The 15,216-nt window shown below is 39.3% G+C and overlaps 1 protein-coding gene across 1 annotated transcript; it reads left to right on the plus strand.

Moving 5' to 3' along the window:
• The first annotated feature begins 1,252 nt into the window (after nt 1-1,252).
• LOC145651108 (uncharacterized) lies at nt 1,253-8,500 on the plus strand. Its single transcript, XM_081695649.1, has 7 exons — nt 1,253-1,567; nt 2,694-2,836; nt 4,975-5,103; nt 5,199-5,223; nt 5,529-5,561; nt 5,917-6,040; nt 6,514-8,500. The coding sequence occupies exons 1-7, from the start codon at nt 1,501-1,503 to the stop codon at nt 6,560-6,562; spliced, it is 570 nt and encodes a 189-aa protein (XP_081551775.1). The 5' UTR covers nt 1,253-1,500; the 3' UTR covers nt 6,563-8,500.
• Nucleotides 8,501-15,216: the final 6,716 nt, after the last annotated feature.

Here is a 15,216-nt window from a genome sequence, read left to right on the forward strand (position 1 = left end):
AACTAGAACTCAAGTGTATATTTTCATTTGTCTGTCAAAATACAACATCTTTCCAACCACAATGACCAGAATTTGTGGGAATTTTGAACTGAAAATTAAGTGTTTTGAACACAGTATCTAAATGTCTTTACAATTTGTACTATTTAAGAATAAGAAAAATTAGGGACAAAAAAATGAGTACCTTGGTATAATGATCACATTCGCAATTTAAAACAAAACACTTGAAAAATAGAATGTAACTGGTGCCACACTAAGCTTGTAGTCTTCCAGCTTGCATGGAAGGAGAACCTTCTCAAGTACAGAAAAGCACTTATTACTGCTCTAACATCTTATCTCTCAACCCTAATACAAAAATCACCAAAGTAATCCAGGATTTCTTTTTAGTACAATTGCACATCTAACTAGGAATAAAAGTGACACCAATGCTGAAAATATATCACCACACAGCAGTAATGAGTTCATGAATTTCTTTAATGAGAAAATTAAGCACATTAGAGATAACATTAAGAGTATTAACGTGACATCTGGCAGCTACATAGAGATCAGAACAACCAAGCCAAAAAGGACTGTAGAATCCTTTACACTGATCCAAGAGCCAGAACTTGCATGTCTGATCTCCTGCTCAAAATCCTCCACTTGCTTACTAGAGTCACTGCCCACACACTTTAAGGAAATCCTACTTGTAGTAACTGAACCTTTACTAAATTTAATGAACTCCTCCTTGAACATTGTCTACGTACCTAAATCCTTCAAATTAGCAGTAATCAGACCACTCCTTCAAAAATTCTAACCTTGACCCATGTGAGCTGTCAGACTACAGGCCGATCTCAAACCTTCCATTTATTTCCATGATCCTAAAAAAAAGGCTGTAGCTCAGCAGCTAAGCTCATATATGAATTTATGATTTAAAATATTTACACTGAGCAACAATAAAAATATAAAAATAAAATTGGTTGACATGGACTAATAGAATTTTTTCTAGTAGAATTTTTCTACTAGATATGGTTTTTAAGTGACAAAACAATCAAATTTTACCAAATAAATAAATAAATACATTTTATAAAATGACACGTTCTTGTCCAGGCTATACTTATATGCGAGTATGCTGGAATACTGTAGGGTTAATGATTCAACGTGCAAAAAACCTTCGGAAGAAATCATAGCTAAAAGTTGAGGCAGTTATCGGTCCACGCTGTAAGTCAGGCTGTGTCCTGCAGGTGGCTTCCGAGCTTTGCTCCTGGCACTGCAGAAGTTCTGTGAAGGGTGTGGGTTCTCGGTAATCACGAGATGATATAATAAAAAAACAAGTATTTGCGGAGTCTAATTGCCGTTGAAGAAAACAAAAATGCAGAGATTAAAAAGTGAATGTACATGCAGTGTGTATTAAAATATAACTTCCTGGAGTGCTAGTGGCTCTGTAGTCTAACCTCGACGCCCATCCAGCTCTCCTCTGTGAAAAAGGAAATCGGAAAACGTGCTGCAACTATCTGCAAATATTTTATGCTGCAGGGCGGAATTGGGACAATGCCTTCTAGCCGTTTGACTTTTAACACCTTGCTTGGTTTCTGTAAGTATGCTGCTTTGTGTGCAGTTTTCTGTGCGGAAGGTACCGGTTCGGCAGGGAGTGAGCCTTGTGCAGACGGGATTATCTCGGATATGATTCCTCCCTCTCGAAACGCGCTAATCGACACTAATGTCCAAATGCACTCTGGGTTTACGTTTGGTCAGATTTGACCTTTGAATCCAGTTTTTTCTCTCTGATTTGACCAGACACGGCGAATGTTTTTCCTCTGCGCCGGTTGCTTGTTGCTGGATGTGCATGTTACTGATAGACGGGACGCCTGCACCTTGGTTAGGCGTGTCAGATAACCGTGCACGGGACAGTACGTTAGACATCATAACCTAAGACGACAGGCTAGATAACGGTACGGTATAATAAACTAGAATAAAGGCACGCTGTGACCGAGCTCCATGCGGCTTGACTGTACGGTAAAAGGCCAGAGGCGGTAGATCTCGGTAGATCTCGGTCATTTCTTCGGTGTAAAAGTTTTGGTTACAGCGTTCCGCGAGCAAAGTCAAGACATTAGTTAACCTGCAGTAAGTGCGCGAGTATGTTTCTCACTCAATGGGAACCACTGCAATTAATAATACGTTTTATTGTTACTTTTTTTGCTGGTATATTTTTTATGTACCAAAAACGATACATTAAGCGTATGTGACTTTATTGGTGCCAACAATGGTTTGTTTGTTTTTTTTACAACTGGAGCACTATAGCAATCAAAACATTTATTTTGTAACTAACTTATCCATATTTATATTTGCTTTTACTAGGCAATGAACATTTGTTTCTTCAGGATGTCCATAACATATGCCAATATTCTACAACATGCGTCAGCTGTATTGTTCTTTTCTTTAATCTCCAGCAGGCTAAAAGCACGAACATTTCAACTATATCTTTCATACTTTACTGTTTGAAACACATGGACGCTCAGGCGTGAAATGGGAAATAAGACCTAGAACTAAAGCTAAAGCTCAGATATATCTGATACACATGACGTTGTAAGGTTAAAACTAAAGTATTATATCTGGTACACATGACGTTGTAAGGTTAAAACTAAAGTATTATATCTGGTACACATGACGTTGTAAGGTTAAAACTCTAAAGTTGTATTATTATTTGCATTTCCTTTGAGGTGTTCTGGGGCACGTGCTAAATATAGGAGTAGTGGCTGGCTTCAGGATCTCGTGCTGTAAGGAGGTGTTCACTGACGGCTCCACTGCCTACAGACTAAACCACGCGCCTGGTCCCAACTGCTCCAACAACTGGTCTATCAATGTGAGTGCGGTGCGGATTTGTTAACAATGAATTCATTAAATAAAACTAATGTTGTCATTTACTTTGAAAGCAGAGTTTGCATGCGGCACAGATGGATAGTCAGCGCAATGTCATTTTTCCGGATAAAAGATGGCTAACGACTTTATAAAAAGGCCTGTATATTCGAATAGCTGCAATTAACAGAGTAACACTAGGACGCGATGCCACTGCATTTCTGGTGGTGGGCTGTGAGTGTTTCCCTGGAAAACGGAGTGAAAAGTGCAAATGATAGTTCGTTTCACGAGATCGACCAACAGACAAACTTCACGAATGGCAATAAAAAGGAGTGAATTCTGCCCTAAAGGCCCAATGCGTCTTCCCTTTAGTTGCGTCTGGGACAACTTCGCTCAAAAAACGGATCCAGCGCTTTCGCGCAGACAAATATACTAAATGTTTTCATGGTTCATCCAAACAAAAACGGTTATATATTGCAATAGCAATACGGTTATACAGCTCTTCATCTATCATATACATTTTTAAAAATCTTTTTTACTTTTAATGCAAGAATTGTGGAAATTTACATTTATCTGACACTTTTATCCAAAGCAATTTAAAATTCTGACTGAACACAACTTGAGAGTTAAGGGTCCTGCTCAGGAGCCGAACAGTTGCTGCACCTGAACTGGCAACCTTCTAATTACTAGTCAAGTACCTTCACTACTGAGCTACCACTGCCGAAATTAGCGATACGCTTGTCTTGATAATTGAAATCAAGTTAAGCAAATTTTCTATATAAATGTAATATTTTTAGTAAGCACAATGTAAGAAAAGTCTTCATTTCTCTGCTTTCTCTGCTAGTGTACGCTGTGTCATGAAATACCGAACTATAACCATAGCGGCCTATACGGGTTCCGAATTTAAATTTCGATGCTATTTGTTTTTAGTATTTCTCTTTTTAATTTTTTAAATAGTGATTTTGTTTACCAAATACGTCAATTACTGCTGATATTTTGGTGTATATATCCTCACATTAAATAAAAAGGAAAAAAATCACATTTAACAAATTAATTTAAAACAAACAAAAATGGAGAGGATACCCCAACACAGTACTCTGGCACCTTTTACCTTCTGTAAAAAGAGCCATAAAAATAATGTCAGGTTATTAATAAATCATGTAGATTTATCAAGGCTCGAGGAAGCATGAAACGTCCTCGTGCATGACGCAATTACGACAGGTGTACAAAACTCAGCTCCAGAAGACGAGCCGGACGCTTCACACATAATGAACTCGTAGACTGCTCATAAACTACAGTTTCATTATTACTGTAATTGGGTAAACGACTGGTTATTGTCCCATACCTTTTGGGAGGTGACAGCACGGCCGAGTCGCCACTCACATTTCAGGCATTTTTGCACAGATTTGTTTTCCCGTGCGCATCGGTCCTAAATGTTACGTACGTCCTCAGCATGTAACAGTTATCCCCTTCACACAGGCCTAAAGACGAGAAGACCCGCAATTACCGACAAAACACCCACTGATAGTCTGTGGTTTAGATTATGCTCCTTGTACAATGTGTACAAATTGAAATTGCAGTAAAATCTGCCTTGTCTTCACAGCTAAATTAGAATTAGTCTATACCACTTGCTATATATATATATATATATATATATATATATATATATATATATATATATATATATATATATATATGAGGGAAATTCTGTTATATATTATTATAAACTAAATAATTATTTTGTTATTGTTATTAAAAAAAACATAAATTTGTTCTCTCGTCTTATCTTCCATTTAAGGTAATTAGTTCCTGTAGCATGTTGAACATAGTCACATGATGTGTATTGTATGGTGTAAACAAAAACAAAACGTATGTTATTTAATCCCAAATTTACATAAAAAGTCTCTAGAGTCCCACATACGTGGACGTTCTGCTCTGTCCCTTAACTCTCTTTTTCATGTGACTGGGTGAGAAGGAGAACACATTCATTAAGAGTGCAATTATACATGCAATTTTAAATACATCTTCTGAGTGTTCTGATCTTCTGTGATCAAACTGATACTGTGACCATGTTTTCTGTCATCCATGATTTTCTGGCATATGAGGGAGCCTGAAGTGATTGTGGGGTTTTTTGTGTGTCTGTAGGACAAGGTCGTCGTTGACGAGGCTGCAGGGGTGGACTGGGATACGGTGCAGTTTGTCGGACAGAAACTCCTCCTCCTCTATCGGAACATCTCTGGAATTGTTTACCAGCTGGAGTGTCCACACAGTGGAGTAAGGGGTTTCTCTAGGACTTTTAAAGTGTAAAGCATATACCACCATCTGTTTTATTCCTCTTTTAATTTCTCTTTCTGTTTGTCTTCTTTCAGGTATCTCAGAATGTTCTGTGTACAGGTGGTTGCATATCATTAACATATCATTTACATTACATGAAGAGAATCATTGATGTCTGTGAAAAACTGTGAACACCGCATATAGTCTTAGGGGGAAAAATCCCTTTTCCAGCCTCCAGTTTCTTTTAGAGGGTCCTTCTCATCATCTGTTCACACCCTGCCTCTGCATGCATGTATGTGTCTAAGAGCCGCTGTTTCCCCGTGTCAGCTGTCTTATTCCTGAACTCAGGAGGGAGTTCAACATGTATCGCTCATTTCTGCTAAAATCAGGTGTGCACAAAGTTCTAATAGTTTTCATTCTTACAGATCCCTGTATATCCCATGGAGATGCTTCTCCAGGTAACAGTACACAAAAGATCATTTTTTTATTGTCTTATTTTTTAAAATTAGCACCAGTGTCTATACTGGTGATAATAATTCTATAATAAAAAATGATAATAGTATATAATAAAAGTTTCCATTATATCGCTGCTCCTGTTATGTCACGATTTCCGTTATCTCAGACTGCTGTGTATTACTCAGCAACAGCTGATCGGTGACATAGAACACACGTAGCTGGCACATGTGGAAACCCAAAAGCAACATTTTGACTTTACTCTGTGTATTCTTAGACTTGTCCTTTACTCTCTCTCTCTCTCTCTCTCTCTCTCTCTCTCTCTCTCTCTCTCTTTCTCTCTCACGCCTACTCTCTCAGGACCACAGGCTGCAGCCACAATCACACCTAAGAGATTTCTCTTGTTGTTCGTCATCTTTTCCATCTTTGGCTTCATCATCGTCATCCTCCTCCTCATTATTATTTGCACAAAAAAACATCACAGGCACGTGTGACATAAGAGACACCCCCAACCCACCATCACTGCTAACAAACATCCCCCACCTGTTCGTTAGCGGTGATGTTTGTTTGATGCAGGGGGGTCTGTTCATTAGGGCTGATGTTTGCTTTGTGTGTTTGTTTGTTGCAGGGGGGTCTGTTCGTTAGGGGTGATGTTTGTTTGTTTGTTTGTTTGTTGCAGGGGGTCTGTTCATTAGGGGTGATGTTTGTTTTTTTGTTGCAGAGGGGGGGTCTGTTCATTGGGGTGATGTTTGTTTGTTTGTTGCAGGGGGGTCTGTTTGTTGGGGTGATGTTTGCTTGTTTGCTTGTTTGTTTGTTTGTTGCAGGGGGGGGTCTGTTCGTTAGAGGTCATGTTTGTTTGCTTGTTTTATTGTTGCAGGGGGGTCTGTTCGTTAGGGGTGACGTTTGTTTGTTGACTTGAGGTCAGCTATCTGTTCTGTAATTTTTTTTCTTCTCTAGATGTTACAGGATGAAGTATAGTCCACCTGCCCAGGAGGCAGTGGCTTGAGAGACCCACAGGCAGACTGGAATCCAGGATTTGTGATGTCACACTCTCCTTACACCAGGATTTGTGATGTCACACTCTCCTTACACCAGGATTTGTGATGTCACACTCTCCTTACACCAGGATTTGTGATGTCACACTCTCCTTACACCAGGATTTGTGATGTCACACTCTCCTAGCAGCAGCTTTGCTATTTGCTCTTTTTCCAGCTTTAACTTTTACACATTTGCTTTAACATGCTTAACGCATTTACTTTTAATTGTTTACTTTAACGTGTTTACTTTTACACATTTACTTTAACGTGTTTACTTGATTGCTGTGACGACTGGTTGACTGGGAGAAGATCAGAGGATAACAACATGACTACCATGAGTTTTCTTTTTAAGCGTCATAAAATCTGACCTTTATCAGCCAATGAAATCCATGCCAAAAGTTCCAGAAATGATCAGAATGTCAGGGCATCACTTCAGGAACCAGCTTTTCTGTGCAGTCCACCTATACAGCCTAAATAGATCATGGAAATCTGCACTTCAACGTTGAGTTAATCCATCTGGGCTCGTCACCTTTCTGTGGGCCCAGGTCTCAGAGCCCAGTTGGTTGGATGAATTTGGTATTTAAAATCCCCTTTTTTGCGAGCATGTGGTAAAGGCCAAGGGCAGCAACCACACCCAGGTCTCTCTCTCTCTCTCTGTCTCTCTCTCTCTCTCTCTCTCTCTCTCTCTCTCTCTCTCTATATATATATATATATGTGTGTGTGTGTGTGTGTGTGTGTGTGTGTGTGTGTGTGTGTGTGTGTGTGTGTGTATGTAAAAGCTTTTATAGTACATTATTATGCATTTTATATATACTATATATGCTCTATTATAGTACATTATTACAATTATATTTATACTATATATTATACTATATATTATACTTAAATGGTAATATATTATGATTTGTACTTTATATACCCTTATTATTATTTCAGTCTCTGGTATTTTTCCCACTTGTCATATTCCTTTCTTTGGATGTTTCCATCACTTGGGAATACCACATTTATTACCACTCCTGTTTTCCACTATTGTCCACTATCACAATGTCTGGTTGGCTATTTATTACCACTGCTTGTTTAGCTGTCTGGATCTGGAGGTCCCAAAAGTTCTTATCCTTGTTGCTCTGCCCTCTCTGTGGCTCCTCCTATTTGGACTTGGGGGTGTCCACCTCATATGTCTTGCATATGTTCCTCTATATGAGCCCTACCACATGGCTGAGTCTCTTAGTGTTTGCTTGCCCTGAGAACATCTTGCATCCTGCTGTCAGGTGCTGGGATGTCTCAGAGCTCCTTGGCTCTGCTCTGGTGTGATACAGCCCTGTTTCTATCCACCTGGTGCTCAGTGCTTGATCTTGTGCTGCCATGATTAGTGTCTTCCAGTCCTGTCTTTTACAGCCATTGGTAGAATTGTCTTATATCAGCCACCCCTGCTGTCTGTCAGTGGTACATTCCATGGAGGGGCTTATCCTGCCATGGCATCTCCACTGTTTCCATGGTGACCACATCCCTCACCTGACTGAGGCACTCATCCATTGCTTGTATGTATTCATGGACATTTTGTGCTGTATTATATACTGTATTATTATATACTGTGTTACAATTTATTATTGTTTTTATTCATATTCTTGCGTGCAGCAATAACCTTGGTGCAGTGCCTGGTCCGATATTAACCCTAACCTGACCCTAAACTGACCCCTACCCCTGAACTACTACTGTGAAAAATGACAAAAGGGAAGTTTGTGTTGAGGTTGTTGTGAGCCTGGTCCAACCCTACCTGTTTGCTTATCTGTTTGTATAAGTACAATGGTAGATGGGCTAAAATATGTTTTCTCATTTGAAACCCTTGTTGTTATTTATTCTTATCTGCCTGCTTAATGTAAAATCAGCCAATAAAGTCTGCAAAGCTCTGTGTGTGTGAACGTCCTGGTTGTTGCAAATGTAAGGCTATTCTGTAAAGTACTGGAGCATTAACCAACCCCCCCCCCCCCCACACACACACACACACACACTTACACACACGCATAAAGTACTGAAGCATTAACCAAACCTCACACTCACACACACACACACACACACACACACACACACACACACACAGAGTACTGAAGCATTATACAAACCACACATACACACACACACACACACACACACAGCAAATCAGCATAGTGTTAAGGGTAACCTGTAACCTACCAAACATATATGCAAATTAGGCGTCAGCATTGTGTGTATACTAGATGTTAGTGATGTGTGTGAAGTGTGTGTTCTAGGGAACCAAATGGGTACTTTCCTAAACGTGTTTCATAGAAAGCCACTTCTTACTACCTTTATAATACTGAACATGTGAAATATATATTGTGGTCTCTCTATTTCCTGTTTTTGAACAAAATGGAATGGAGATGCGTTGGTGTCATTATTCACAGACTGGGCAGTTACAGTGTTATGAGTTATTACATGTAGACAACTCAACCTATGTTACCAGGCTGTAATTGTGGTGGGCAGCATTTCCATGTGTATACTACAAACTAATCTGTTTGAAAGATGAATGAATATTCAGAGCCCATTTCTGCACAGAACCCAACTTAAGAGTCCTCAAACAATAAAGTCTGGATTTAAAAATGTTAAAAGAGTCTTACTAAAATCATGCAGTCCTCAAAGAGCATTACCCAAAGGAACATATGGTTTCCACCTTGGGACAATTTACAAGAGAAAATCACACACACACACACACACACACACACACACACACACACACACACACACACACACACACACACACACAGACACACACACACACACACGAAGCTTCCACAAAATGAAGCCACAGTCATCTCTGGAAAGTCAAAATCACATTTAGGTCATCACAAAGCAGCTTTACAAATGTCAGATGTCCAAGCCCCCAGTGAGTAAGCCAAGGGTGACAGCGGTGAGGAGAAACTCCCTAGAGCTTGAGGAAGAACCTTGAGAGGAACCAAGACTCAAAGGCCGGGGGGGGGGACATTCTCCTCTGGGTGACAACAGACACAACAATAGTAACAATAAACAATACAGAGCAAAATAAGTAGTGAGAGGAGAAAAAAAATCAAGAAATAAGCAATGAATGTGTAGTTCCATTTTCTAGAAGTCTTAGCCTCATCCTGACAGTGTGTGTGTGCCCAAAACGCATGTCAACGTCTGTCAAGGGGAACAGAGAAACAGTTGGTAGAATGGCGGTGTGGTGGGAAGAGCTACAGCAAAGGGGAGGAGACCTGAAACCTGAAAGAAAAACAAGTCATGCATCACTAAAAAGTGAGATATGAAGTGAAGAAGTCAAGTCTTACTTGGGACATTTACAGCATTTAGCAGATGCTCTTATCCAGAGTGACTTACAATACTATTATTAGACCATTTCCAGTGTCCTACTGTTTTGCTTTCATGTACTGGAGAATCAGCAGAGCTCCATCTGCATTAGCTCCACTAACACAGCACATGGCCGGGTAACTCACACAGAACACGGAGTTATTACAAAACAGGCCTTGATTTATCCAAGCACTCAGAGTGCCTAAACGCGATTTTCAAACTACTAAAACTCCAACTATTCACAGAAATTATTTTCCACTGAGGAAAACATGGGGTTGGGGGGTGATGGGAAATACCATGATGAAATGGAGAGGTCACAAGAATTTCTTTTTTCAATAGGAGTACTTTAAAATTGCAGTTACATTTATTTCCAAAAACTAAGGGTTCTGAAAGATGACCTTTTGCTATTACTAAAATTAAAATGTAGGCAATGCACCACTTACCCACAATCTCCACCCCCTCCCCACGCCCCCCCTACCTTCTTGCTGCTATACTTGTGCTGGTATATTTTCCAATTTGGTTTCTGATAGCTGTATGCGACCTTAAACTCAGAACAGTATCTTCTGGTACAGATTAATGTTACAATGTAAATAGAAAACTCACAATGCTCTTATAGAAATCTATTTACATAAAACCATTTAAACGTCTGCAAAGAAAATAATAGTTGTGTGTGTGAAACTCCGCACCATTGTCCTTACTCATAGGTTCAAGAAAATGGTCCCAAAGTTATGTACGAAGAAATGGGTACCTCCCTCAAAAAAGATACAAATAAAAATAAAAAATAAATCGGCCAACTCTGGCCTTATTGAAGTGCTGCAAAAATCGTAAAGCACCAGTTTTTCTCCCTCCACCACACTGGGCGTGGAAACCCGGCACATGGAAACCCGGCACATGGAAAGCCGGCACATGGAAACCCGGCACATGGAAACCCGGCACATGGAAACCCGGCACATGGAAACCCGGTGCGTGTCAGACAGTTCGTGTTCTTTGCACAACCTTCTTAGCGCAGCTCAGCACCATCACAATAAGACAAATAAGGTAATAAACAGAATATAAATTCAAGTTAAAAGGACCTTCCCAACACAATAAGAAAACCAAAACAAGGGCTTCCTTGCTATATATATATATAGTAGTTATGGTACACACTTTAAAAGTAGTTTTAAAAAAGCAGATTTTATATATATATAAAATATATATATATTTACTTAAAAAAAAATTTTTATTATTTTTTTTCCCCATGGTAAATCGCTGTGTAAGTCTTGTGTCCTAACGCTACACCACTATAGAATGTGTATTTTACCATTGTAAATTTAGAAATAGCTGTGTAAGACTTCAAACCTTGGATTCTCCATCTCACTTAGGTCTAGAATCTGCCTGCCGAGTTTGGGGCTCCTACATTGTACGGATGGTGTTTAGGGCCATGAAATGTTAGTTAGGCCTTTCCTGTTCAAATGCACAAATGCATTGCCTATAATTGCATATGTTACAGGTTGGCGTATGCCAACCTATTGAGACTACAATCCTTGTCTCCCAACTTTATTCCACTAGAAAATGAAAAGTCTGCAACAATGTCCTGATTTTGCCATTGAAGTTTCTATATGTATTTTACAATTGTAAATGTGAAATAGCTGTGTAAGCTTTGTGTGCTAACTTTATAGTTATAGATTGGACAACTCTATAGATTGGACAATCTGTGTAACAACGTCCTGATTTTGTCCATTGGAGATTCTATATGTATTTACCCTTATAAATTTAGAAATAGCTGTGTAAGACTTCGAATCTTGCATACTCCATCCCACTTAGGTCTAGTATCCGTCTACGGACTTTGGGGCTCCTACATTGTACGGATAGTATATAGGGCCATGAAATGTTAGTTAGGCCCCTCCTGTTAAAATGCATGGCCTGTAAGTGCATATGTTACAGGTTGGCGTATGCCAACCTGTTGACCTAGAGACTACAAACCTTGCCTCACAACTTTATTCCACTAGAAAACGAAAAGACTGTAACAACGTCCTGATTTTGTCCATTGCTCTTTCTATATGTATTTTACCATTGTAAATTTAGAAATAGCTGTGTTAGACTTCAAATCTCACCCTAGGTCTAGTATCGGGATACAGAGTTTGGGATTCCTACATTGTATGGATAGTGTTTAGGGCCATGAAACATTAGCTTCACGGGTAGTGGTAGCTTAGCGGTTAAGGTACTTGATTTATAATTGGAAGGTTGCTGGTTTGAGCCCTGTTACTGCAAAGTTGCCACTGTTGGGCCCCTGAGTTGTACTCAGTCATAATTGCAAGTTGCCTTGGATAAAAGCGTTGGCTAAATGTAAATTAGTTAGGCTTCTCCTAACTATTCAAACGTATTGCCTATAAGTGCATATGTTAGGGATTGGTGAAGTTTGACCTAGAGACTTCAAATCTTGGATACTCCATCTCACTTAGTTCTAATATCATGATACAGAGTTTGGGATTCCTACATTGTGTGACTGGTGTTTAGGGCCATGAAATGTTAGTTAGGCCTCTCCTTTTCAAATTTATTGCCTGTAAGTGCATATGTTAGGGGTAGGTGTATGCACACCTTTGGGCCTACAGACTTAAACCTGGGTTTCCCCATCTCACTTAGGTCTAGTGTCAGTCTACCAGGTTTGGGGCTCCTACGTTGTATGGCTGGTGTTTAGGGCTATGAAATGTTACTTAGGCGTCTCCTATTCAAATGTATTGCCTATATGCCAACCTTTTGACCTAGAGACTACAAACCTTATCTCTCAACTATATTCCAATAGAAAACAAAAAGGCTGTAACAACATCCTAATTTTGTCCATTGGAGGTTCTATATGTGTTTTACCATTGTAAATTTAGAAATAGCTGTGTAAGATTTGTGTCCTAACTTTACACCTCTACAGAATGGACAATCATTGTAACAACGTTCTGATTTTGTCCATTGCTCTTTCTATATGTATTTTACCATTGTAAATTTAGAAATAGCTGTGTAAGACTTCAAATCTTGGATATGCCATCTCACTTCAGTCTAGTATCAGGATACAGAGTTTGGGAATCCTACGTTGTATGGCTGGTGTTTAGGGCCATGAAATATTAGTTAGGCCTTTCCGATTCAAATGTATTGCCTACAAGTGCATATGTTAGGGGTCGGTGTACGTTGACCTTTTGACCTAGAGACTGCAAATCTTGGATACTCCATCTCTCTTAGTTCTAGTATCAGGAAACAGAGTTTGGGATTCCTACGTTGTATGGCTGGTGTTTAGATCCATGAAATGTTAGTTAGGCCTCTCCTATTCAAATGCATTACCTATAACTGCCTATGTTACAGGTTGGTGGACACTGACCTTTTGATCTAGAGACTACAAATCTTGTCTCCCAACTTTTTTCCACTAGAAAACAAAAAGTCTGTAACAACGTCCTGATTTTGTCCGTTGGTGTTTTGATACGTATTTTAGCAATGTAAATTTAGAAATAGCTGTGTAAGTCTTCTAATATGGGCTACTCCATTTCACTTATGTCTAGTATCAGGATACAGAGTTTAGGATTCCTACATTGTATGGCTGGTGTTTACGACCATGAAAAGTTAGTTAGGCCTCTTCTAATCAAAGGCATTGTCTATAAACGCATATGTTAGGGGTGCGCTAGTGCAGACCTTTTGAGCTAGAGACTTCAAATCTGGGATTCCCCATCTCACTTAAGTCTAGTATCTGGCTACCAAGCTTGGGGCTCCTACGTTGTACGGTTGGTGTCTAGGGCCATAGGCCTCTCCTATTCAAATGCATTGTCTATAAGTGCATATGTTAGGGGTCGGCGTACGTTGACCTTTGGACCTAGGGACTTCAAACCTGAGATTCACCATCTCACTTGGGTCTAGTACCCGGCAACCAACATTGGGGCTCCTACGTTGTACGGCTGGTGTTTAGATCCATGAAATGTTAGTTAGGCCTCTCCTATTTAAATGTATTGCCTATAAGTGCATGTTAGAGGTCTGTGTATGCTGATGTTTGGACCTAGAGACTTCCAACCTGGGATTCTCCATCTCACTTAGGTCTAGTGTCAGTCTACCGGGCTTGCGGCTCCTACGTTGTATGGCTGGTGTTTAGGGCTGTGAAATGTTAGTTAGGCCTCTCCTATTCAAATGCATTGCTTATAAGTGCATTTGTTAGGGGTTGGCGTACGCTGACCTTTTGACCTAGAGACTTTAAGCCTGGGATTTCCCATCTCACTTAGGTCTAGAATCAAGATACAGAGTTTTGGATTCCTATGTTGTATGGCTGGTGTTTAGGGCCATGAAATGTGAGTTATGCCTCTCCTATTCAAATGCATTGCCTATAAGTTCCTATATTAGGGCTTGGCATATGCCGACCTTTTGACCTAACGACTTCCAACCTTGTGTTCCAACTTTAGTCCGCTAGAAAACCGAAAGTCTGCAACAACGTCCTGACTTTGCCATTGGAATTTCTATATGACTTTTACGATTGTAAATTTAGAAATGTCTATGTTACCCTTCTGTCTTAACTTTACTCCTCTACAGAATGGACAATCTGTGTAACAATGTCCTGATTGTAGTTTCTTTGTTCATTGTTTTATTGTGAATTAAGATAGCAGTGTATAACTTGTACTAACTTTACCCTTTTACAGAATTTTATATTCTTTTATGTGATATCAGTATCAGTGATGTCTATCACAATTATGAAAAAATATCTCTTCTCAACATGTCCACAGGTAATAAGTGAATCCACTTATCCTGCAGCAATTGACAGTGATTGCATTGAGTCTTGACCCAGCTATGAAGAAACAGGCTCTGAAAACCTCTCGATTTGTAAGTTACGCATTCTGATTTGATCTTATTGTTTATTTATAAAATCCTGATTTTATCCATTTGAGTTTCTGCATGTATTTTATTATTGTGAATTTGGAAATTGCTGTGCCAATCTTGTGTTGCAGCTTTACTGCACTAGAGAATGGAAAGACTGAGTAATACCATCTTGTCTTTGTCTTTTGGAGTTTCTGCATTGCTTACTAATGTAAATTTAGAAATAGTTGTGTGGCACTTGTACTAACTTCACCCCACTACAGAATGGACAGTGTATGTAGTAATGTCCTGATTTTATCAGTTGGAGTATTAATGTTCTGTTACCATTACATTTAGAATTAAAAATGGATAATTATGTTCTGTTTTCAATTTAAAATCCTATTGTTTAGTATTCTTTAAGTGATCCCCATATCCACAATGTTATCGGAAATCGGTTTTGTGAAGTAACAAAAAAGACGAAATATCTGTTGAC

This window comes from Electrophorus electricus, chromosome 14, assembly GCF_041902795.1.
Source record: "Electrophorus electricus isolate QZ-2024a chromosome 14, ASM4190279v1, whole genome shotgun sequence".
Lineage (NCBI taxonomy): Eukaryota > Metazoa > Chordata > Actinopteri > Gymnotiformes > Gymnotidae > Electrophorus > Electrophorus electricus.